The 25531-nt window shown below is 38.3% G+C and overlaps 1 protein-coding gene and 1 long non-coding RNA gene across 2 annotated transcripts in view; one reads left to right on the top strand and one right to left on the bottom strand.

Moving 5' to 3' along the window:
• The window catches only part of CHMP4C (charged multivesicular body protein 4C), a 38214-nt gene extending 14866 nt beyond the window's left edge, over nt 1-23348 (top strand). The window contains exons 2-5 of the mRNA XM_007520140.3: nt 16111-16288; nt 19254-19368; nt 22693-22843; nt 23169-23348. Of these exons, the coding sequence (XP_007520202.1) occupies nt 16111-16288; nt 19254-19368; nt 22693-22843; nt 23169-23233 (509 nt within the window). The 3' untranslated portion in view covers nt 23234-23348. The remainder of the gene's footprint in view (nt 1-16110; nt 16289-19253; nt 19369-22692; nt 22844-23168) is intronic.
• On the bottom strand, nt 15963-16305 carry LOC132540871 (uncharacterized). Its single transcript, XR_009552002.1, has 2 exons — nt 16219-16305; nt 15963-16124 (listed from the first exon to the last, which is right to left on the bottom strand). It is a non-coding gene; the product is annotated as an uncharacterized LOC132540871 (long non-coding RNA).
• Nucleotides 23349-25531: the final 2183 nt, after the last annotated feature.

The following is a 25531-nucleotide window of genomic DNA, read 5'->3' as shown; positions in this document are numbered from 1 at the left end:
ACATTACCAGTTCTTTCCATGTATGTATTATATATATGAAGTGAAAGTAAATCTTGCTTTGGAGTTTGAATGAAGATACTATTCTAACTCAAAACTTCTTTTTTTGCGCTGACTACAATAAAAATTATGATGATGATAAACTGATTTGTACATGTTGTAAAGTACCACACACAAGAGCCCATACTTTTTGTCATTCTATGAACAACTTGAAAACTTTTGTTCGTGTAAACCGCTTTGATTTGTTGGGTATTGTTCTCCCAGTTACATTTGAAAAATCAAAGAATCACATAGTTCATCACCAATTTAAGATAGACCCATTCATAATTTCAAATGATAAGTCACCTTGAAGATAGAGCTATGAATTTTTTTTTTTAGATTTATTCATCACAGGATCTCAGAACAAGAGTCATAGAAGCATTGCCAGACAAAACTGAGAGGTGATAGTTTTTTTAGATCTCAGGAACATCTGCAGATCATAGGCACAATATTAGCCAGGACTGTGCAGCTTATGCTCAGTGCATCTTATGAGCAAGATTACTTATTTTCACGTAGAATACAAAACTATATGAAGCATGGCTATATACACAGACATGCTTACATACACATGTGCATATATATGCAAACACATATACACACGTATGCATACAAGTATGTATGCACAATAACAACTTGCATCCCCATATTGCATATTCACCCTCTGGAGTTTAGCACAGTCATTTGTTTTTGAGTTTTACTGCTTGATATTTGCTGGTATCATATTCCTAATGTTTTCTCTATATTTAGGTAGTCACAGGCTCAAGAAAACTATTAATTTATGAAGTTATTAATAATGCTAGAAACAAGCAAAACACTCCTTCTTTCATTAAGTTATACATTCTGCATGGTGTCAGACCTTTAATTGGATGTCCACAAAGAGTATCAAGTAGATTTTAATGAATATATTGGTGTGTTGTTCTAATAATGAATTCATTCTGCTTGTCTGGCAATTGACTTTGATGGCAACTGATCATAAAAAAAAAATAAGGATTTTCATGTGTATTTGAAATGAATTTATAGGGGCGGGGGTAGATAATCCCAGGTTCAATCCCTTGCACCACCATAAGCCAGAGCTGAGCAATGCTCTTTTTTTTTTTTTTTTTAATTTATTTTTTCCCTTTTGTTGTCCTTGTCATTATTGTTGTTGTAGTTATTATTGTTGTTGTTGTTGTTGTTGTTAGATAGAACAGAGAGAAATGGAGAGAGGAAGGGAAGACACAGAGGGGGAGAGAAAGATAGACACCTGCAGACCTGCTTCACCACCTGTGAAGCAACTCCCCTGCAGGTGGGGAGCTGGGGGCTCGAACTGGGATCCTTCCACAGGTCCTTGCGCTTTGCACCATGCGTGCTTAACCTGCTGTGCTACCGCCCAGCTCCCTGAGCAATGCTCTTGTAAACAAAAGCAAGCAAACAAAAAAGAAAGATAAATTGAGTTTATGGGACCAACAAAATAGTTAACATGGAAAGTACTCTGGCTTGGCCCATGTTTGAGACTGGCCCCTACCACACTGAAGAAACTTCAGTATTGTATTCTCCCCCCACACCCCACTGTACCTTTCCTCCTCCATATCTCCCTGAAAAAAGTCAGTCTGGAATAGTAAAATTCCAGAGAAAATCCACCCCCCATAAACATTTCCTCTTCCTTCTGCCATTCTCCTCCTCCTCCTCTTCCTTCTCCTTTTCCTCCTCTTTCTCCTTCTCCTCTTCTTCTTTCTCCTTCTCTTCCTCCTCCTTGTCCTTCTCCTCCTTGGGGATGATAACATTTAGGTCCTGGCCTACCTAACTTTTGAGATTTCCCTTCTATAATATTCTCTTGTGTGACATCTTATTAGTAAAAACTGAGTTATGGAATACAGAGTTCTGGTGATGGGAATTTTGTGGAATTGTACCCCTCTTATCCTATGGTCTTGTCAATATTTCCATTTTATGAATAAATTTAAAGAAAAATCTGAGTTATAAAGAATGAAGTAAGTATACACATCACTTAAGAAAAAACTTGAATTGCTTTTTTATCTCTAGGACATAGCTGTGTGCATGTGTGGATTATATGCACTTTGTCTAAGCCATTTCCCTGGTCTTAGTGGAATATATTTTTTTAGTTCTCTCTTTTTATTTTTCCCAAATAGAGGGTGAAAGTCAGAGAGGGGTACAGGGAGGAGAAAAGCACTGCTCTGTGACTTTCCATAATGCTCTTAGCCTTACCTCAAACCCTGGCCTTCAGATTTGGTGAAATTTGCACTTTACCACCTGAGCCATTTGCAGGCCCTGATCATGATTTCTGATGTTTTACATTTGAAAATATTATCTCCCTCACCTCTTTTTTTTTTTACCCCCAAAAATATTTAGTACAGTTTTGGGATGAAGAGACAAAAAAAAAATCTAGTAGTTTTGACTTGGTTAGATCAGTATTTCACTTCCCAGTGCTCTTTCAATAAAATATCTCTTACTTATTCTCCCACCTTGTTCCTTTTTTTTTTTTTTTTTTTTTGCTGTCTTCTGTGGTATTTCCTTGGCCATTAGTGTGCCCTTGTCTCCTTTTCAGCTTGCTATTAACTTCACTGGCATTCAAAACTGGTAAGACCTCTTCAATCTGAAGAGTTGAAGGCTGCCATCTAAGATTCAGCTAGTCTCACAACTTGGTGGTGCTTTATTCTGAGATTTTTAGTTCTTATTTTCTAGTGTATCTCAGCCAGAAACTTCACACTGTTTATATGAGGTCTGTAGTAGTGGGTCTGTAGTAGTCTGTAGGTTGGGAGCTAGAAAGAATATTTTGTGTAATGCCTTTCTTGCTTCTCACTGAGCAGTGTGTTGGAGTTTATATGTGCACAGTCACCTTCTTTCATCTCTTCTCCCTCCTCAGGGAAGTTTTTACTTTCAAACCTATGATTTTGAACCAAAATATTGTGTTTTTTACTCCATTTGTAAAATGTGTGTGACAGTGCTTATCCAGTGGGTTTTTTTGAGAACTAAACCAGGGTGACATCAATAGAAGGCTTTTTTTTTTCTTTTTCCCCGAGTGACCTGTATGTGAATAGGAATGGGGCTTACATTAAACTAATTTCAAGTGAAACGATTTAAATATATGATTCCTTATTCCTGGGTAAGCAAAACACTGTCATAGTATAGTATAGGTTCAGATTTCACAAGCAGGGTTGTCTATGGTCAGTCAATTCTAGGTTCTTTTTCTGCCAGCTAATGGATCAACAACGTACAGCTACATACCCTGAATGTGTCTAAAACAACAGACTGACCTTTAACACCAAGTTGCCCTACACATTCTATAGCCAATTCAGCTGCAGTATTTTCCTTTTTTTATTATATATGTATTTTTCATTGAATAGAGGTAGTCAGAAATTTAGAGGGAAGGGAGTGATAGAGAGGGAGAAAGAGACAGAGAGACACCTGCAGCCCTGCTTCACCACTCGTGAAGTGTGGGGACCAGGGGATCAAACCCGGGTCCTTGCTCACTGTAACCTGTGTGCTCAGTCAGGTGCGCCACCGCCTGCCCCCAGCTGCAATATTTTCCATCTCATGTCAGTTATTTTTCCTAGATAGCCAAGAGAGTTTTTCCTCTGGCACCATAGTAAAATTGGATAGGAATAGTTTAATTCTAATTCCAGTGGATAACTATTAAATTTTAGTCCTGATCCTCAGGGGACTTTGGTAAGGGCTCTTTCTTTTACCCTTAGCAGCAGGCCACTGCTCTGTATAGGTCATTGTTCTGTAAGTCAGTGACTCATGGCACACCACTGCTGCATGGCCATACACACCACTGGCTGTGTCTACCGGACACGAATACAGGTTTCTTTGTTTTAAAAAGAAAGTCACTCAGGTTTCACCAGCTGCTTTAGAACATATACTGGATCTTGGTGAGATTAAATTGCACGACTCAATATATATCTACACACGACTCAATATATATCACTCAGGTTTCACCAGCTGCTTTAGAGCATATACTGGATCTTGGTGAGATTAAATTGCACGACTCAATATATATCTACACATATATATGCATTTTTTTGCCAAAAGAAGAATAATACTTGATTTTACTGCATCCTGAAAAATAAATATGGCTGCTTCTTTCTCAATGCATTTATTAGAAAACCCAGTCAGAGCTTGTCCAATTCTGGGTGAGTCATTGATCTTGTCATTTCATGTGAGAAAGAGCTCATGGGAGACTTGTCACCTCTCCTTCTTGGCTCTTTGGAACAGAGGCCTCTTGTTTTACTGTTTGAGAGATGCTTAATGTGCCAGGCAGAATCTCAAGCAGTGTCAGGTGTCCTGGGGCCACATAGAGTCATTGACTTTGTTGACGAGTTTTTTTTTTTTTTAAGTGTGATAAGCCTCTAACTTTTGGATATTTCTCTTGAAAGTCCAGGTTATCTGCTTCTTTTGAATCTGTGGATGGCTGAGCCTGTTCTCTGCATGCCTCCTCTTTCTGCCTCCATGGGCTGGAATATAGGGATGTTATTTCTGTCACAGCGAGTTTTTGCATTTCTGATCACCGAAGCTCTCACTTTTTTGTTGTTGTTGTTGATTTCTTGACACTGGACCAGTGCTGCTTCTATTTATTGTCCCCTTTACACTGTAGTGCTTTTTGTTCTCTCAAAGATAAGAAAACTAAGGCTGGGAGTCTGGTGGTGGCACACCCAGTTAATCATAGGTAGTACAGAGCATAAAAACCCGCACAAGAATCCCAGTTCAGGGGGTTCGCATCACAAGCAGTGAAGCAGGTCTGCAGGTGTCTTATCTTTCTTCCTCTCTGCCTCCCGCTCCCACTGTCAATTTCTCTCTGTCCTATCCAATAAAATGAAAACAAACAAACAAAAAAAATGAGCTTTAGGAGTGAGCCCCAGTGGCAAAAAGTAAAGAAAACTAAGGCTTTTCCCCTTAACCTTGCTCTGTTCCACTCACTTATTATTATTATTATTATTATTATTATTATTATAGAAATAGGGTAAGAGAGCAAAGAGAAAAGCTGCAGCCAGCTCTAATGCTCCTGGAGCTCCCCCTTTGCAGATGGGTACTGGGGGCTGGAATCTGAGTCAGTTGTGTCACCACCCTCCTCCTCCACTTTCTTTTTTTTTCCACAATTTTTTTTTTCCTTTCACATTACTTTTTTTTTTTTTAAATAATTCATTTCTTTATTGGGGAGTTAATGTTTTACAGTCAATAGTAAATACAATAGTTTGTACATGCATAACATTCCCCAGATTCCCATTTAACAATACAACCCCCACTATGTCACTCATCATCTTTCATGGATCTGTATTCTCCCCACCCACACACCCACCCCAGAGTCTTTTACTTTGGTGTAATACTCCAATTCCATTTCAGGTTCGACTTGTGTTTTCTTTTCTAATCTTGTTTTTCAACTTTGGCCTGAGAGTGAGAGCATCCCATATTCATCCTTCTGTTTCTGACTTATTTCACTCAACATGATTTTTTCAAGGTCCATCCAAGATCGGCTGAAAACGGTGAAGTCACCATTTTTTACAGCTGAGTAGTATTCCATTGTGTGTCTAGACCACAACTTGCTCAGCCATTCATCTGTTGTTGGACACCTGGGTTACTTCCAGGTTTTGGCTATTACAAATTGTGCTGCCAAGAACATATGTTTACATAGATTTTTTTGGATGGATGTGTTGGGTTCCTTAGGATATATCCCCAGGAGGGGAATTGCAGGGTCATAGGGTAGGTCCATTTCTAGCCTTCTGAGAGTTCTCCAGACTGTTCTCCACAGAGGTTGGACCAATTGACATTCCCACCAGCAGTGTAGGAGGGTTCCTTTGACCCCACACCCTCTCCAGCATTTGCTGCTGTTACCTTTTCTGATGTATGACATTCTCACAGGAGTGAAGTGATATCTCATTGTTGTCTTGATTTGCATTTCTCTGACAATCAGAGACTTGGAGCATTTTTTCATGTGTTTCTCAGCCTTGTGGATCTCTTCTGTGGTGAATATTCTGTCCATGTCCTCCCCCCATTTTGGGATGGGGTTATTTGTTGTCTTGTTGAGTCTGGCAAGCTCTTTATATATGTTGGTTATTAAACTCTTATCTGATGTATGGCATGTAAAGATCTTCTCCCATTCTGTGAGGGGTCTCTTGATTTGGGTAGTGGTTTCTTTTGCTGTGAAGAAGCTTTTTAATTTGATGTAGTCCCATAGGTTTATACTTGCCTTAGTCTTCTTTGTAATTGGATTCGTTTCATTGAAAATGTCTTTAAAATTTATGCGGAAAAAAGTTCTGCCAATATTTTCCTCTAAGTATCTGATAGTTTCTGGTCTAATATCCAAGTCCTTGATCCACTTGGAATTTACTTTTGTATTTGGTGAAATACAGTGATTCAGTTTCATTCTTCTGCATGTTTCAACCCATTGTTTCCAACACCATTTGTTGAAGAGACTCTGCTTTCCCCATGTAATAGTCTGGGCCCCTTTGTCAAAGATTAGATGTTCATACGTGTGGGGCCTCATTTCTGGGCTCTCAGTTCTATTCCACTGGTCAGTGTGTCTGTTCATGTTCCAGTACCAAGCAGTTTTGATGACAATGGCCCTATAATACAGTTTGAGATCTGGGAGTGTGATGCCTCCGGTTCTGTTCTTTTTTCTCAAGATTGTTTTGGCAATTCTAGGTCTTTTCTGGTTCCAAATAAACATTTGTAGCATTTTTTCTATTCTCCTAAAAAATGTGCTTGGGATCTTGATGGGGATAGCATTAAATTTGTAGATGGCTCTGGGTAATATATTCATTTTGATGATGTTAATTCTTCCAACCCATGAACATGGAATATCTTTCCACTTCTTTGTGTCTTTTTCAATTTCTTTGAGTAGTGACTCATAATTTTCAGTATACAAGTCTTTCACTTCTTTGGTTAGGTTTACTCCTAGATATTTTATTGTTTTTGTTGCTATAGAAAAAGGAACTGATTTCTGGATTTCAATTTCTTCTAACTTAGTGTTTGCATAGAGGAATGCCACTGACTTTTGAATGTTAATTTTATAGCCTGACACATTACTGTATTGCCTGATGATTTCCAAAAGCTTCTTGCTGGATTCCTTAGGTTTTTCCATGTATACTATCATGTCATCTGCAAATAAGGAGAGTTTGACTTCTTCTCTTCCAATCTGTATGCCTTTAATTCCTTGCTCCTGCCTGATTGCTATGGCAAGAACTTCCAACACTATGTTGAATAGTAATGGTGATAGTGGGCAGCCCTGTCTAGTACCTGATCTGAGGGGAAATGCTTCCAGTTTTTCACCATTGAGTATGATGTTGGCTATAGTTTTGCTATATATAGACTCCACTATCTTCAGGAATTTTCCATCTATTCCCATTTTTTGTAGTGTTTTGATCATAAAGGGATGTTGTATTTTGTCAAAGGCTTTCTCTGCATCTATTGATATGACCATGTGGTTTTTGGTCTTGCTTTTGTTGATGTGGTGGATCACATTGATTGATTTACGTATATTAAACCAACCTTGCATGCCTGGGATAAACCCCCCTTGGTCATGATGAACAATCTTTTTTATATACTGCTGTATCCGGTTGGCTAGAATTTTGTTCAATATTTTCGCATCTATGTTCATCAGAGATATTGGCCTGTAGTTTTCTTTTTTGGTTGTGTCCCTGTCTGCTTTTGGTATCAGGGTGATGTTGGCTTCATAGAAGCTGGCAGGGAGTATTCCAGTGTCTTCATTCTTCTGGAAGACTTTTAAAAGTAGAGGTATTAGTTCTTCTTTGAAAGTTTTGTAGAATTCATTTGTAAAACCATCTGGTCCAGGACTTTTATTTTTGGGAAGATTTTTGATAACTGTTTCAATTTCATTAGCTGTGATGGGCCTGTTCATGTTATCCACTTCCTCTTTACTTAGTTTTGGAAGTTGGTAGGTATCTAGGAAATCATTCATTTCTTCCAGGTTCTCTAGCTTGGTGGCATATAGTTGTTCATAGAAGCCTCGGCCTCGCATGATATGTTGAATTTCTGCAGTGTCTGTTGTGATTTCTCCTCTTTCATTTACTATCCGATTTATTTGGGTCTTCTCCCTTTTTTGTTTTGTGAGTCTGGCTAAAGGTTTGTCAATTTTGTTTACTCTTTCGAAGAACCACCATTTACTTTCATTGATCTTTTGTGTGGTTTTCCTATTCTCAATGTTATTTATTTCTGCCCTAACTTTAGTGATTTCTGTCCTTCTGGTTGCTTTAGGATTCCTTTGAATTTCTTCTTCTAGGTCTTTAAGATGTGCAATCAGGCTGTTTATTTGTGCCTTTTCTTGTTTCCTAATGTGTGCTTGTATAGCTATGAACTTCCCTCTTAGGACTGCTTTAGCTGTGTCCCAAATATTTTGATAGCTTGTGTCTTCATTTTCATTGAACTCACGAAATATTTTGATTTCTTCCTTGATTTCCTCTTTGACCCAGAAGTTGTTAAGAAGTGTACTGTTGAGCTTCCACATTTTGGCACTGTTACTAATCTTTTGTTGATTGTTAAGTGTTAGTTTAATTGCACTGTGGTCTGAGAAGATGCTTGGGATGATTTCAGTGCTCTTGAATTGGCTGATGCTGTCTTTGTGGCCTAACATATGGTCTATCCTTGAGAATGATCCATGTGGATTTGAGTAAAATGTGTATTCCATTTTCTTGGGATGAATGACTTTGAAAATGTCCAATAGTTCTAGTTTATCTATCTCTTCATTTAGCTCCCTTATGTCTTTACTGATTTTCTTCCTGGATGATCTGTCAAGTTGAGAGAGTGGGGTGTTGAAGTCCCCTACTATGATTGTGTTACTGTTAATATATTGCTGTAGCTCTTTCAGTAGGAGTTTGATGTATTTAGATGGCTTCTCATTGGGTGCATAGATATTAATAATTGTTAAGTCCTCTTGATTGACTGATCCTCTGAGCATTAAGTAGTGTCATTCCTATCTTTTTTTTAATCTTATCTATTTTAAAGTCTATCTTGTCAGATATGGGAATAGCTGTTTCTGCCCTTTTTTGTGGGCCATTGGCTTGTATGATAGTTTTCCATCCTTTCACTTTAAGTCTGTGTTTGTCTTGTTGAGTTAGGTGAGTTTCCTGTAGACAACATATTGTTGGGTTGTGTTTTCTGATCCATCTTGCTACTCTGTGTCTTTTAATAGGTGAATTCAGGCCATTGACATTTATTGATATCAAAGATTGAAGATATTGTAACGCCAGTTGTTACAGTGAGTCGTGGTGAAGAAACAGCTAACTCTTGCCCAATGACTCTGAAATAAAATATAATCTTATTAATTAATGATGTTATGTAAACTCCTACTATTGATGATAACAATAATATCTACTTAAGAAGTCTCTACCACTTACATGGACTGTTATACATAAGTTCCATCAATTCTTTCAAAGATTCATGGAATAATAACCCCCCCCTTCCAAAATAGCAAACTGAAGTTCAAAGAAAGGAAACAATTTTCCCAGAATATACTCATATTGTGGAGGATGACTTTTCACTGTGGCCTCATACCATGATATCTTTCAACTATATGTACAAAATTATCCAGTTGTTTAGTTAATTTTCATTCATTTCAGCTTCTGTAAATTGTGCCAATAATATCTTATTAGAATTTTTCTGAGATTGTTATGTATATCACATGAATACACATAAAGATTTTAATATTAGTTGGGCAGACAGCAAGTATTTAATATGTGTCAGTTTTTATTTTGTATTCTCTTGGCTATGCACAAGGAACTTGGCCACATACTGGGGTTAGAAGGATGCTTTATCTTTCTTCAAAGGGGTTATAATTAATATAGAGGAGGTAAAGAGAAATCCATTGTACAAATAATTATAACATGGTGTGATAAATGCAATAGCAGATACAGATCTGGACAAGTGCCAGGAAAGTATGCATCGACCACTCTCCCAGGGAGGGGAGAAAAACCTTCCACAGCTCCTGTTACTCATGTGCCGACCCTCACTACAGTGATGCTGTGGAAAGGCCTTTACATCAGATAAATGTTCAGTCATTGGTTTAGTTCTTTCCTAAAGGGCAAGGCTGTTTCATAAATAAAATATAAGTGCTATTCACAAGGACTTACGCTGTAGTTTTGCACCTGGAGAAGGTTATGATGCTGAGCGCAATAGAAATCTGAACCTGCATTATGTGAAGGAAAGAAGGAAGGAGAAAGAAAATTACTATTCCCAGAGGGAAATATAGAAAATTGTTCCATTATGACCGAAGGTCCATACTCCCAGAGGGATAAAGAATAGGAAAGCTATTGGGAGGGGATGGGATAGAGAGATCTGGTGGTGGGAATTGTGTGGAGTTGTACCCCTCTTATCTTATGGTTTTGTTAATGTCTCCTTTTTTAAATACATAAAAAATAATAAAAAAAGAAAATTGTCCCATTCCTGATACAAAGTCTCTCTTTGGCAATTGTAGAAATTCCCCAGCCTGTTTGCTTGCTTCCTGCCTGTTGGCATGTCCTGCCTATTTCTTCTGCAGGGTTTTGGAAGGCAAAACTGTACTGGGCACACATGTATAATTATAAGAGGCACAGCTATATATAGAAACCATTCTGGTATTTTATAATTGTGAACTTACAATAGAGGATCAGAAGGATCTCAAGAGAGTCAATTACAAGAAAGAGAGGGATCAATTCAAGCAAAGCAAACAACAAAAAGAATCCAACATTCATGTTATATTCATTTCAAAAGATAAAATGGAATTGTTGTGTGTGCTGGTAGCTGGAGGAATGATGTGACAACAGTATAAAAATTAAAATGTTAAGAGATGGTGAAGTTGTGCAGTGGTTTACACAGAGAACTTTTTTTTTCATTTGAGTAACCTTACTTTTTTATTTATTTAAAAAATGAGACATTAATAAAACCATAGGATAAGAGGGGTACAACTCCACACAATTCCCACCACCAGATCTCCATACCCCATCCCCTCCCCTGATAGCTTTCCTATTCTTTGTCCCTCTGGGAGTATGGACCCAAGGTCATTGTGGGATGCAGAAGGTTGAAGGTCTGGCTTCTGTAATTGCTTCCCCGCTGAACATGGGCATTGACAGGTCGATCCATATTCCCAGCCTGCCTCTCTCTTTCCTTAATAGGGTGGGGCTCTGGAGAATCTGAGCTCCAGGACACATTGAGGGGTTGTCTGTATAGGGAAGTCTGATCGGCATAAATGATAGCATCTGGAACCTGGTGGCTGAAAAGAGAGTTAACGTACAAAGCCAAACAAATTGTTAACCAATCATGGATTTAAAGGCTGGAATAGTGCAGATGAAGAGTTGGGGGTCCTGCATTTTCTAGATAGTTATAGGCATATTTTAGTATATTCCAAAGGGCCTATAGCTATACTAGTTGTTTGTTGTTGTTATTGTTGTTGTTTATTTTTTCCCTGAGCCTGAAATCTGATATGCAGGTGGATCCAAGTTATTGTCTGGGGAGGTGATGTCATGGCTGGAAAAGGGACAGAAAGCTGGATCAGGGAAGAGAGTAGCTCCCAAGTATGGAAAACGGGTATAAATATTGTTGACTGTAAACCTCATCGATTTGATTTGGTCTGGCGCCCATATTCAGCTTAGGAGCCTATGTGACCTCTGCATCCCTGCAGATCTGAGCTCACATTCTGTGGTCATGAGTAGGAACATTCCAAGCTACCCCAATATGGACCCATCTCCCTCAGGTGTAGCATAGAGTATGTTGTCCATCCTCCCTTTGGAGGATGGAACATTCTCTACCGTTGTTGATCCAAGTTGAGGGCAAGGTCCTATGGGTGCCCACAAAGGGGTCTATTTTGTTGTTCCTGATAGAGATGACCAGTAACAATGGAGAGAGGGATTTATTTGAAGTCTAGGCCCATCTTGTCTGTTTGGAAATCTCAGGACTCCCTGACTAGGGCCCCAGCTGATGGGGTGGCCTGGTAGTGACTAAAGAGTCATCGTTAATGTATGCCAGTCTCTTGCCCTTATTCAGCTTTTGCAGTCCTTGCTTTGATAAGGTTAGCTTTGGAGTGAGTGAGAGAACTGTAATAGGAAGTAGGTGAGGAGGGTATCTAAGTCTAAGTAGACACTATTTCATTATGAACCTTATATTGACTCACTACAGACTATTGTGTACTTTTGCTTTCAGTTATATATCTTGCCCTAATTTATGGATATATGTGAACATATGCTCTATCTCATGGGACCTGGTCTCTAGGTTTTGGGACTTTGTCAGGAAGTGAACCACCTGGAATGGAATTAGAAAATACTATGAAAGAAAAGATCTCACCTGAGTAATGAAGCTGAAGGGTTGTCATTCCACACCTGAAGTCTCTGGACACAGTCTGAAATGTGAAGCATGCTGAGTTGGTACTCATTGGTGCTGATTAGGTTGGGATCGGTGGATGCAATATTATTTGGTATGAATTGAGAGAAGCATGCAGGAATGTGAGCCCCACCCTAGAGGTTCCAGGAATGGGGGAAATATGGGCTCTATAGTGGAAATGTGAGGCTCCTGCTGTCATAGGGTTCAAGATAACAATAGATAGTTATTGTTATAATCACATTATTTGGTAACTGGGTTAACTTTGAAAAATACCTTTGTTAGGATTTGCTGTATAATACCCAACATCACCGTATTTTATATCCTTTAACATTTGCTGTGCCACTAGTTGCTTCTGTTCTCCCTGGTCTAGGCTTTTGAGAGAGTCAACATATCAAAGACTCATCCTATGTATTAAAAAGACTCAGAGCATAGTGGACTTTCATGTGAGAGGCCCTAGGTTCAATCCCTGCTACTACCAGCAATCAGAACTGAGTGATACTCTCATAAATAAATAAATAAATAAATAAATGTCTAATACTAAAAATTCCAGAAGAAAGGAGAATGGAGGGAAGTACAATTGAAATGATAACGAGAAAAAACACAGTTTCTCCAAGATAAAGGATAAATACAGACCTGTATTTATCTAGAGACTATGTTTGTACTCAGTTCAAAAAAACCACTCCTATTACCACTTAAGCTTCAATCAGAAGTCACAAAATAGTTAATGTAATTGTTAAGAAATTTAATGTAATTTTCTTAAAAATTGAAAGGGTTGAAAAACCTTATAATCATCTGGCTCACCACAAAGAACTTGACTTCTTTAGTAATAAAGCAACATGCTGAACAAATTTAGCATCTGTAACTATCCATAGTTAAGGTGCAAAATGAACTAAGAAATTTCAATTAATTTACATAAAAACACAAATCACAAAATAAAATATAGTAAAATCATATTAGAGTACATGCTGGTTAGCGCAATAAATAGAAATTAAAATATCACATCAAAAGATGAAGACTACCTCAAAATAACCACAAACTTAAACATCCACGTATGTTAGCTCTAACAAGTGCACCCCCCATAAAAGGCAAATAAAAGTTTTTTGTGAAATTGCAGTCTCCATAAAAATATTACAAGCAAAATTATAGCATAAGAACATTGAAAGATTAATTTAACATTAAGCCAAACACAGTATAAGGCATAAAGGACAGATAATAATTTTTTGATGGATCATGCAATAAAATTCACTAAGGATAATATGATGGTTATGAGTCTGTGTGAATCAAACAAAATGCACTAGAATAAATAAATCCAATCTGTTGGAATTGACCAGATACAGAATAGAACTTCCTTTCAGAAATCTGTTGTGGTGATTTATATATTTTACTCTAAAACTGTAAATCTACTTGAGTTCCTTTGTAAATTCAGTTTAATTGCCACCTCTCATTATATTAACATTCTTTCTTTAAAACATATTTATTTATTCCCTTTTGTTGCTCTTGTTCTTTCATTGTTGTAGTTATTACTGTTGTTATTGATGTCGTCGTTGTTGGATAGGACAGAGAGAAATGGAGAGAGGAAGGGAAGACAGAGAGGGGGAGAGAAAGATACCTGCAGACCTGCTTCACGGCTTGTGAAACTACCCCCCTGAAGGTGGGGAGCCAGGAGCTTGAACCAGGATCCTTAAGCTGGTCCTTGTGCTTTGCGCCCACCTGAGCTTAACCTGCTGAGCTGCTGCCCGACTCCCTATGTTAACATTCTTTTGCTGCCTTTATATCCTATATCAACACTCACTTCTGGGAGCCCGGGGTACCTTCCAAAATACTATAGTGAAAAGGACTCTTTTAAAAAAATTATCTTTGTTTATTAGTTAGAGACAGCCAGAAATTGAGAAGGAAGGGGAAAACAGAGAGGGAGAGAAACAGACACCTGCAGCACTGCTTCACCACTTGTAAAGCTTTCCCCCTCCAGGTGGGGGCTGGGTCTCGAACCCTGGACCTTTGCACATTGTAACATTTGCCCTCAACCAGGCGCGCCACCATCCAGTCCCCAGGACTCTTAATTTTGTGACTTCTGATTGAAGCTTAAGTGCCAATGGGAGTGGGATTTTTTTTTTCACTTTAATACTAGTTTTACTTGTTTTGAGGTAACCTTGGTTTATAAGCCTATAGATGTCTTCAAAATAGAATTTCTCATCTCTTCAAAATGTGTTACTACGTTTCCTGTGACTCCCCACTACCCCACCCCCCCAAAAGACCATCACACTCCACCAAATTCCATTCAATCACCTCCTTCCTTGCAGGTCACTCCCACTCAGTCCATTGATAATGTATTTGAATATAATTTCTCTGAAGGCAACATTCTTTTTTCAGTAATATGTCACTCAGTACTTGAATATAACTGTTAGAATTGATTCCAGGGAAACTCATGGGTAGATGTCTTCAATAGTTCCACAGACCCCATCCATCTTCTAGCCATTGCAGCTGAGGATTCTCGATTTTGGTTTGAGTACTCACTCACTGTCTACTTTTAGGCAAGTCATAGACTCTGTGGATATCACTTGTCTTTGGAATAAAGAAATGGGACTAGCATAAATAGTCATTGAAGTTCTTTCTTTTTATAATGTTTTACGTTTCTGTTGTGTGACTTTGAGTTTACGTTGTTATTTATTTAGCTGCTTCACTGAGGAGATCCTGAATTACAGGACTTGTTACAGGGGTATATTTTCACATTGCCCCAAGATAGGTGCTAGCTATTGCACCACCACCAAATTGTTCCCTTCCACGTTAGGGTTTTCGGTCTTATTATTCTCTTCTCCCCTTCTTGTTTGCCCCCCTCCCTTTTGTGCCTTTGGTTCACTTAAAATATAATATATATAATTTCCAGAGTGACTTGAGATCCTCACACATGTTCAGCACCACTCTGCAGTTTTTTCCTGGCCAATTTCCTCATTCATCTGTTTGGGGAGAGAGGGAGAGGAAGGGGAGGGGGAGAGATAGACAAAAAGGAGACTCACCACTACAACGCTCCACCATTCATAGAGCTTCTCCAGTGCAGTCCCTGGTGTTCCTATGCAGTGTTAGGGCAAAACACAGGGCCTCAGGTATGGTATGGTGCTTGCCCTCCCCAGTGAGCTATTTTGTAATCCTATGGCTTTAACTCAGCTTCATTGCTCTGGGCCTACTTTTTCATTCAGGTAGAAATTGAATGACAGAGCAGGGATAGATAGCATAATGGTTATGCCAACTCTCATGCCTGAGGCTCCAAATTCCTAGATTCAATCCCCTGCACCACCATAAAGCAGAGCTGAGCAGTGTTCTGGTAAAAAAAAAATATAGATATAATAAAAAAAATTAAAATTAAAAATTAAATGGCAGAGAGAGAGAAAAGAGAGGCCACAGTAACAAAGTCCCCTCCAGTATTGTGGGGGCTGGGTTCAAACCTGGGTTGCAAGTGTGGCAAAGCAGTGCACTACACAAGTCAGAGGTTTTGCCCCCCCCCCCATTATGAAAATTGACTTTTTATCTTCTTATACTTGGCATAGCTTTGGAAGAAAGACTTAAGAACATCTTTGGATTGGAGGTGCAGTGGGATCTGGCTTCAACAATTGAGAGAACAGATGTTGCTCTTCCGTTTCTTAACTTTATTTGGCATTTCCTCTTCTGTAGGTGTTAGCAGTGCTGAGTTCATGGGTAAGGCTGAAGACACTCCGGTGACACCCAGGTTAGGTGTCACTTAGGTTCTCTCCTTATAAATGTGGCTTCTCCCTTATTTAGCTGCATTGCAGGCGCTAAAAAGAAAGAAGAGATTCGAGAAGCAGCTTACTCAGATTGACGGCACACTTTCCACCATTGAGTTCCAGAGGGAAGCCCTGGAAAACTCACACACTAACACCGAAGTGTTAAGGAACATGGGCTTTGCGGCAAAAGCGATGAAAGCGGCTCATGAAAACATGTGAGTGACTTTGGTTTCCTCCTGAGTCATACATTCCTTCTATGTAGGAAAGAGCATTTGGAACTACGTGATGCTTTGGGCAGGAATGGGCTTCCTCACTTGTGGCTTTATGACATGTTGGAATGGAATGCTCAGACAAGGATTAGAAGTCATAGTGGCAAAGCAAAACAAGAAGAGGCAGAGCATGAAAAAAATGAAGACCACATACATGTTGTCTTTATTTTTCCCAGCCCTTTCATTGTCTGACATCATACCTGTAGATACTTTAATCCCATAATTTTAAAAAGGCTTATGTGGCAACGCCTATAAGTATACAAGAACCACAGAATATGGTATATTGTACTGAAGTAAAAGATTCAGGGGTTGGGATGGGGGTGGGGAGTGTGGGTTCAGGTCCTGGAACGTGATGGCAGAGGAGAACCTAGTGGGGGTTGAATTGTTATGTGGGAAAATGAGAAATGTTACATATGTACAAACGACTGCATTTTACTGTCAGCTGTAAACTATTAATCCCCCAATAAAGAAAAAATATACATATACAACTTAAAAAGAAAAAAAAAGCAACAACTATAGAATAAGGGTTGTCAAACTTTGATGGAATTCAAAATTACCTGGAAAGATTTTAAAAGAATATAAATGCCCAGCTCCTTTTAGAAGGGTAGGGCTTGGGCCCTTAGGCTTTAGCCAAATGCTTAGGTGATTCTGATATTAAATAGTGTTGGGGAATCATTGACTAAGAACAACAGTTATAGAGAGGGATTTGAAGATCAAATTGTCTGAGTCATTATTCATATTTCATTTTCAGCTCATTTTAGGAAAATTACTTCACTTTTCCTTCAGTTAGTTGGCAACAATAATAGTACTTGCCTCATGGTTATTATGATTCAGTGATATACTAGATTTGAAGCTCTTTGTATAGCAGCTGTCATAAAGTACGAATACAGTGATCGGTGTTAACGGTGGCAGTGGTGCTGGTGACAGACAGTTTGACCCAGGTCTGACCTTTCCTGAGGTCAAGTATGACCATGAAGGCTGGGCCAAAGATGCTCGAGAGCAATGACGTATCTGAGGGATAGAGATAGGTAGGCTGAGGTCAGTTAATACACCCTTACTAAGAATGTCTCTTTGCCTTTTTTATTTTTTAATTTTATTTATTTCTTACCACCAGGGTTATTGTTGAAAATTTAGTACTAGCACCACTCCACTGTTCCTGGTGGCCATTTTTCCCTTTTTCTTTCAGTGGAGGTGAGAGACAGAGAGATATAGAGAGGGAGAGAGACACCTGCATCACTGCTCCACTGCTTTTTTAGCTTCTCCACTGCAGGCAAGGACCAAGAGCTTAAGCCTGAGTCTTTGCACATGTAACCTAGACCCAATATTTTAAAAAAAGATTTGCTTATCTATGTATTAAGATGATAGAGAGAGACGGAGTGAGAGAGAGAACTATAGCATCACTCTGGCACGTGCAATGCCAGAGATCAAATTTGGAACCTCATATTTGAGAATCTGTCACCTTATCTCTGCACCACCTTCAGGGTTGGAGTTGGACTACAACTCTTATTTATTGTTATTAATTAGTTAATCAGTTAGTTAATTTTTACCAGAGCACTACTCAGCTCTGGCTTATGGTTGTGTGGGGGACCAAACCTGGGACTATTGAGTCTTAGGCGTGAGAGTCTCTTTGCATAGCCATTATGCTTTCTCTCCTCCACCCAATATTTATTTTTTAAATTCACTGCCAATTGATTGTCATTTTGGTAGCTTCAGAAAGTTTATCTTGAAATTCTCTACCATAAGCAGGACACTAAAATGGATTGCAAAAGCATAGCCTTTCTCTTCAAGTAACTTAGCAGCAGCAGTAATTGTGTTGCTTATGAGAAAAATTCACCCCTAGACCCAAATGTCATTCTCATATTTCTTTTTAATAAATATATTACTTGCATATTTGTTATAAATATAAGGATTTGAAATAATAGGTGATAGGAGGGTGGGAAATGTCTTCTTTTTGGCTATTCTATGAAGTGATCTCAGTGTACTTAACTTTTCCCTATATTGAGTCTGAGAAAAATCGCAGAGAAAATCACGAAGTTCTTTTATTTATTTATTTTTTTCAGTGGGAATCAAACTTGTAGCATGTGTGTTATTTAATAATGGTTAACTTTGTTGTATGTCATCAGTGTCAGAGTTGGAGGTACAATTCAGTCAGTGCATAGAAAAAATGGGCCCATTTCTGGCATTTAAACCCTCACAGCTAAGGTTGGTGGTTATGGGAAGAATGCCCAGGTGCTGGAAATTTTCTTCAAAGCAGCTGTCCCTCCTGGTTCTGTGACTATCTGATTCCTCAGCGGAAGTTGATGATTCTGCAGTTTCACGGGCTGAATCCTGCCTTTTTTTTTTAGTAATTTCCCACAACTTCAGCACCTGTGGGAAGGTACTCAGGAAGACGGGGTTTCTGAGCTAGGAGACATTCTAGAAAAACAGAAAGATCTCTGTCTCTCTCCAAAGCTTAGTTTCTACAATGAGCTGATTTTCAACAGTGACTGCTGAGAGTGGCTGCAGATTATCTTTGGCACATGGTCCCTGGTGGTTTAGGGCACCATTTCTTGCAGGGTTGATAACACCATAGTATGTATTGAAATTTTATGTGTGCACTACCAAAGTTTCAATAGAGGTCTACAAATACTGATAGTTATAAAGTCATTTTAGCTTTAGGAATGAGTAACTTAGTGGATACTTAGTTAATATTTTTAATTTATGTGCATGTGAGGTTTTACTAGTTTTTTTGACATACACATCAATTTTTTTTAAAGTTGATAAATGCTACCATTAGGAATTTTAGTTATATTTTACTGAAGTAACTAAGAATTTATGTTAAGTTGACTCACACTTTTCATAAAGAACTACACCTAAATTTATTACTAGAAACTAAAATTGTAAAATATTTCAACAAAATGCCATTTCTTAGGGATCTGAACAAAATAGATGATTTGATGCAAGAGATCACAGAGCAGCAGGATATCGCTCAAGAAATCTCAGAAGCAATTTCTCAACGGGCTGGATTTGGCGATGACTTTGACGAGGTAGGCAGCACTGCTTAAGAAATGTGGTGTTGGGAGTCGGGCAGTAGCGCAGCAGGTTAAGCACAGGTAGCACAAAGACCCACACAAGGATCTTGGTTTGAGCCCCCGGCTCCCAACCTGCAGGGGAGTCGCTTCACAAGTGGTGAAGCAGGTCTGCAGGTGTCTATCTTTCTCTTTCCCTCTCTGTCTTTCCCTCCTGTCTCCATTTCTCTCTGTCCTATCCAACGAAGACATCAACAACAACAATAACTACAACAATAAAACAACAAGGTCAACAAAGGTAATCAATCAATCAATCAATAAATAAAAGAAATGTGGTGTTATGGCTACTGTATATCACCATATAGAGCAGGCAGGTTTCTTTATTATTTTAAAAACAAATGAAATTTGTTGAAAATGTACTTCATGTAAGTGAGAACGAAGTCTTGGTGCATCCAATTTAGAGGAAAGATTAACATAACTTGGCTAACAACCTCTTAATTAAGTTTTTAGCTATTAAGGAAAAGCAGCATGTGATTATGTAAAGTTAGTGACTTTTAATGGTGGGAGCCTAAATAACCCCATTACAAGGAATTAAGTGCACAAACATCTGGTCGCAAATAAAGCAGACTGTGTCACTGCACAAGGAACAGACTTATCATCCTTTGTAGTTGTTCAATTAGAGACTAGGCTTTTGTTTATTACTTAAACTATGAAACAAAGTAAACGTGGAGTGGCATTATGAACATACATATTCCATTTTGATTAATCAGTCCAATAACAGACTATAATTACAATGGTGGTGCTTGCGCTGTGGATTTCAATTGTTCTGTTCAAAGCACATGGATATGTCACTGGGACATATTTTAAAATATTTCTAGTTCTCAAACTAGCAAAGAATTAGCAAGGTAAAGAATCTGACTTTCTATACCTATATGGTATTACAGTGATGCATGGTTTCAGGAACAGCAGTGGCAACCAAGAAGAGGACTATGTGATAGATATTTTATGCATCCTGTCAGACCTAAAGTAGTGGTATTGGGCCCTTTTCAGAACTAAGTGGCCAATCCCTTGTTAGACTAGCAAGCATCTGGTAAGCACATGACATATGATGGAGTGGGCTCTGAGCTCAGAAAGGACATATGGGTCTTATGATTTACTATGAAATGTATAAATTCCTTCACTTTTCTGACCCTTAATTTTTCTTGCCTATAAAATGAACATTTCTAGATTACTAGATTATCTCTCTATATTCCTAAAATCATCTATCTGTGACCAAGTAAGTGTTTGGTACCCGAGGCTAAGAATGATGGATGAAGTTATTCTGTTATCATATTTTTAAGAAAAAAAAATCAACATCTTTTGTGAGCTGTTAACAACTAACAAGCACTATTTACACTTGTAGACATGTATTAGTGTAGGATAGCATGTAGTATCACTTCTGTATTTGTTTCTAATGGTTTTGTGAGTAGAAGTAGGATGGGAGAACATTCATTCTTTTTAAAAAATATTTATTTATTCCCTTTTGTTGCCCTTGTTGTTGTATTGTTGTAGTTATCATTGTTGTTATTGATGTCATCATTGTTGGATAGGACAGAGAAAAATAGAGAGAGGAGGGGAAGCAGAGAGGAGGAAAGAAAGACACCTGCAGACCTGCTTCACCACTTGTGAGGTGACTCCCCTTCTGGGAGCTGGGGTTTCGAACTAGGATCCTTACACCATATTAGTTTCTTTTTTTAAAAAATATTTATTTATTTATCCTCTTTTGTTGCCCTTGTCATTCTACTGTTGTAGTTATTCTTGTTGTTGTCATTGTTGGATAGGACAGAGAGAAATGGAGAGAGGAAGGAAAGATAGAGAGGGAGAGAGAAAGATAGACCCCTGCAGACCTGTTTTACTGCCTGTGAAGTGACTCCCCTGCAGGTGGGGAGCTGGGGGCTTGAACTGGGATCCTTATACTGGTCCTTGCGCTTTGCGCCATGTGTGCTAAACCCGCTGCACTACCGCCCGACTCCCAGAATGTTCATTCTGAAGGTATTTTATTCATATATCCTATGGGGAACCAGAAAGCACACTACAGTTATCTTACATGTTCCAGTGTTATACACTTCCGCTTTTACCCCCCTTTTCATGGAGTAGATTTAACAGAGGTCAAATCCTTGTTTAGCTTTCTGTGTGTCCTATTGACTTGATCAAATGGTTGGTTAGCTATCTCCTCTCTTGATTCCTGATGTTCCTCTCAACTTGATATAAGATCTTTACTTGTGTAGGTGCTTTTCTCCCACATTCAATATTTAGCTCCTTAAATGTAGGTTGTTGACTTATCTTTGTAACCTCACTATTGAGTGTAGTACCTGGCCAGGAGTGAGATCTCAGTAAATTTGTGTAATGATGAAATGAATAATATATGAACCATCTACTTGGTCAAATATAAAAGTAGCTTAAGTAATTTCCAGTGGTGACAGCCTCAGAATTCCAGTGACACAAAGTTAGTTTTGACTCTTAGTCTCTCTGAGGGAGATTGCCTGAGGGTTCATGGAGTCAGATGTGACATACAGCAAATCATCTCAAAGTATTATCAGGTCACTTCTTCCCTTAATGTCTGCAGTTAATTTTGGCTTTCTAAGATACTGTGGACAGATAATAGACTAGAGCCAAACTAGATTCTCTGGGAATATTGCTCAAATAAAGAAATACAGTATACTTACCTTGAGTTAAGGTTTTGTCAACCAAACACACAGCATAATTTATACTTGCTTTGGTAATTTGACAGAGGAATCATATCAACAGTATCTCTCTCTCTCTCTCTTACACACACACACACACACACACACACACACACACACACACACACATACACATTCCATTACATTATGGATTTGCTATACATATTGTTTTATTTCCAGTGGCATTAGCCCAAATGGAAATTCTTAATTTAATTTTATTAATTTAATTTTATTTAATTAAGAATCTCCATTTTAATTCTTAAAATGGAGATTCTTAATTCAGCAGGAGAAAAGAAAAGATACACTGCAAAAAAAAATGACAGACAAAATGTAAATTTCCTATAAACTGTGGAAGTTATATATTCAGCTAGCACAAATTGAATAACTGTTTATTCAGTGAAGTATTATAAGATTAACTACAACAAATTTACACAACCCATAATGTTCATTTTTTAATCATTGCTCAGTGTTGCAAAAAAAAACTTAGTCTTAAAATAAATATTCCATTTCGCTGAGTTCTCACATATCAATTGGGTAGCAGATGTTCTTGTTATTGTGTTTAGGGAAGCCCACATCTTGAAATGTTAACTCTGTAATTCTTCCTTTCTCCTATGTTCAGGATGAGTTGATGGCAGAACTTGAAGAACTGGAGCAAGAAGAATTAAATAAGAAGATGACAAATATTCGACTTCCCAGTGTACCTTCCACCTCCCTCCCAGCACAGCCAGCTAGAGTACCAAGCATGTCCTCTACACATCGATCCCGAGCAGGTCTGTGCACCCCACCACAATGATTTGTCATCAGCCTCACAGGCCAGAGAGGCAGCAAAGCCATTTATACAACAGACTTTCATGCTTAAGGCTCAAAGGTCCCAGTTTCAATCCCTGGCACCACTGTGAACCAGATCTAAGCTGTGCTCCAAATAAATTAAAAATATTAACAATTAAAAATAATAACCAACTTCAACCCTTTTAGAACATGCTTTCTATTTTATAAATACCTATTTTTTGTCACATACATATAACCCATGCTTATTTTCTGTGTGGAAAGTATGACTCTCACTAATTATTAATTTTCCTCTGCTTTATATTTCAGCATCTTCCAGGAGATCAGAAGAAGAGGAAGATGATATCAAACAACTGGCAGCCTGGGCTACTTAAACTAAAATGGGATATCTGTATATTACAGTCTTAATAACACCTATTTCCATCCTCAAGATAAAAAAAACTATGTTTGCTAAGTTCAGATGTTAAGAAAGACCCTATCTTAAATGTGCACCAGACATAATTGTCCTGTAAGCTTCATCAGTACAAGCTTTAAAGGAGTCACATGAAGATAGTCAGAGGTGGGAAAGGACTAGTTGGCAGCTTCTTGGAAGATACATTACAGATGGGGACAGTCTACTTTATTCACTGCTGTATTTGCTGAAAGAAAGCAAGATTCAAGTAGCATTTAAAACATAACAATTCAAAAGCCACTTAAGAGATATATTTAAGTTAATTGGTCAAAAGTCACTTTCTTATATATATATATATATATATATATATATATATATATAAATGAAAGTTCCTTTTTGTTTTGTTGGTTTTTCTTTTCTTTTTTTTTTCAGATAGAGAGTGAAACACCGAAACACCGAATTCTCCTTTGGCACTGTAGCAGTAGTACCCCCATATGGGAGAGCATGCAGTCGCCTCCCTGGGTGAGCTGTCTTGCAGACCCCTATTGCAACCTTTCTATATGTTATCTATGGTAACTGTAAAACATTGTCCTTTTTTTTAAAAGAAAACTTTATATAGATAAATCTTGCATGAGTTTACATAGATAATTTCATTGTGTTTTGCAGTTTAAGATCTTAAAGGAACTTTAATTGACATTTATTATGCCAATTAAGCTTGGAATGGGGCAATGGATGCATTTCCCAAAATGTCTGCAAGCGCTAACAGCTTACGCTGCTGAGCAAGAATCCCTTGGGTATAATTTAGCCACTTAGGGAACTACATTAACACTCCCAGGCCATTATGACGCTGTTATGGCTTCAGCATGCTAAATGTGTAAGTGTTCATTCTTTTCTGTTTTGTGCTCTCTTGTACGTCTATGTACACTTTTTAGAACAGCCTTTGTAAATACATTAAAATATAGTCAATTATAGGTATATATCGAATAAAATGTTGGTCATATTAATTTGTAAATGAATATGCACTACAAATTGATACATTGTCTATTGTATGTCATGGATCATAAAATGATAAATGTCATTATGTAAAATGCTCTGGTAAAGCCCACTTGCCCAGCACCACAGCAGAATGGAGAAAGCACTAGGCTTGGTGGTTGGAGGGCTAGATTTCAGCCTTTACCACTGATAGAGGTGAAGAGGCTTGTCAGAAGCACCAAGCTTTTAGTTCTTCATTGGACAATCTAACAATTGGATTTGATGAACCCTAAATCATCCTGTCCTTCTGGAGGCCTTTTGCATAGGCTATTCTTATCAGTCTTTCTGCTCTTTACAACAGAGGTCCCAAACTTAGTCAAAATGCTCCTTGTTTAGGGGCTGGCAGGGCAGTTTAATTGGAAAGGAACCTGCTTTGGCATGTGCGACCCAGGTTATAGCCAGCTTCTACCACATTGGAGGAAGGAAATGAAATGTTCATCTTTTGGTAAACTTTTGCTGATTGCACAGGCTAAATAAAATCTTCTGTTACCTGCTTTCATAGCATTTGGCTTTTCTGTCAGCTATCGTGGTTTACAGTGCACATTTACCTAAATCATTATTCAGTTTTTTTCTTCTATTATGGACTGTGGTCGCTGTGAAGGCATGGAATGCTTATATTTCAACAGTATATCCTCAGTACTGTGATATAGCAGGCATTCATAGCTACCAACCTTTTACATAGGCCATGACAACATAACAGGACCTGAATTTATCTTCTGCCATCAGACAGTGAGAAAAGTGGATATAATTTTGAAGTACCAATTTGTAGACGTTAGACTTAAAAAAAAAAAAAAGGGAGTCAGGCTGTAGTGCAGCGGGTTAAGCACAGCACAGGTGTTGCAAAGCTCAAGGACCGGCATAAGGATCCCGGTTCAAGACCCTGGCTCCCCACTGCAGGGGAATCGCTTCACAAGCAGTGAAGCAGGTCTACATCTTTCTCTACCCCTCTCTGGATCCCCTCCTCTCTCCATTTCCCTCTGTCCTATCCAACAACAACTACAACAAGGGCAACAAAAGGGAATAAATAAATAAATATTTTTTAAAAAGCAGCAGGAGATAGTGATTCCTTCAAGAAAAAAGTGAGCACTTGTGGTACCCAGCTTACTGCCTTTGTGGGGAATGGGTAGCCAAATGAAGCCTGTTGATCAGAGGAGAACTGAGTGGAGGAAGTCTGTGGGCAAGAGTCCTGAAAAGGATATTGTCAGAGAGATTAAGAGACAGAGAGATAGAAAGAGAACACAGGCAATCT

Source organism: Erinaceus europaeus, chromosome 1 (assembly GCF_950295315.1).
Source record: "Erinaceus europaeus chromosome 1, mEriEur2.1, whole genome shotgun sequence".
Taxonomy (NCBI): Eukaryota; Metazoa; Chordata; class Mammalia; order Eulipotyphla; family Erinaceidae; genus Erinaceus; species Erinaceus europaeus.
This window is presented reverse-complemented; position numbering and strand designations above follow the sequence as displayed.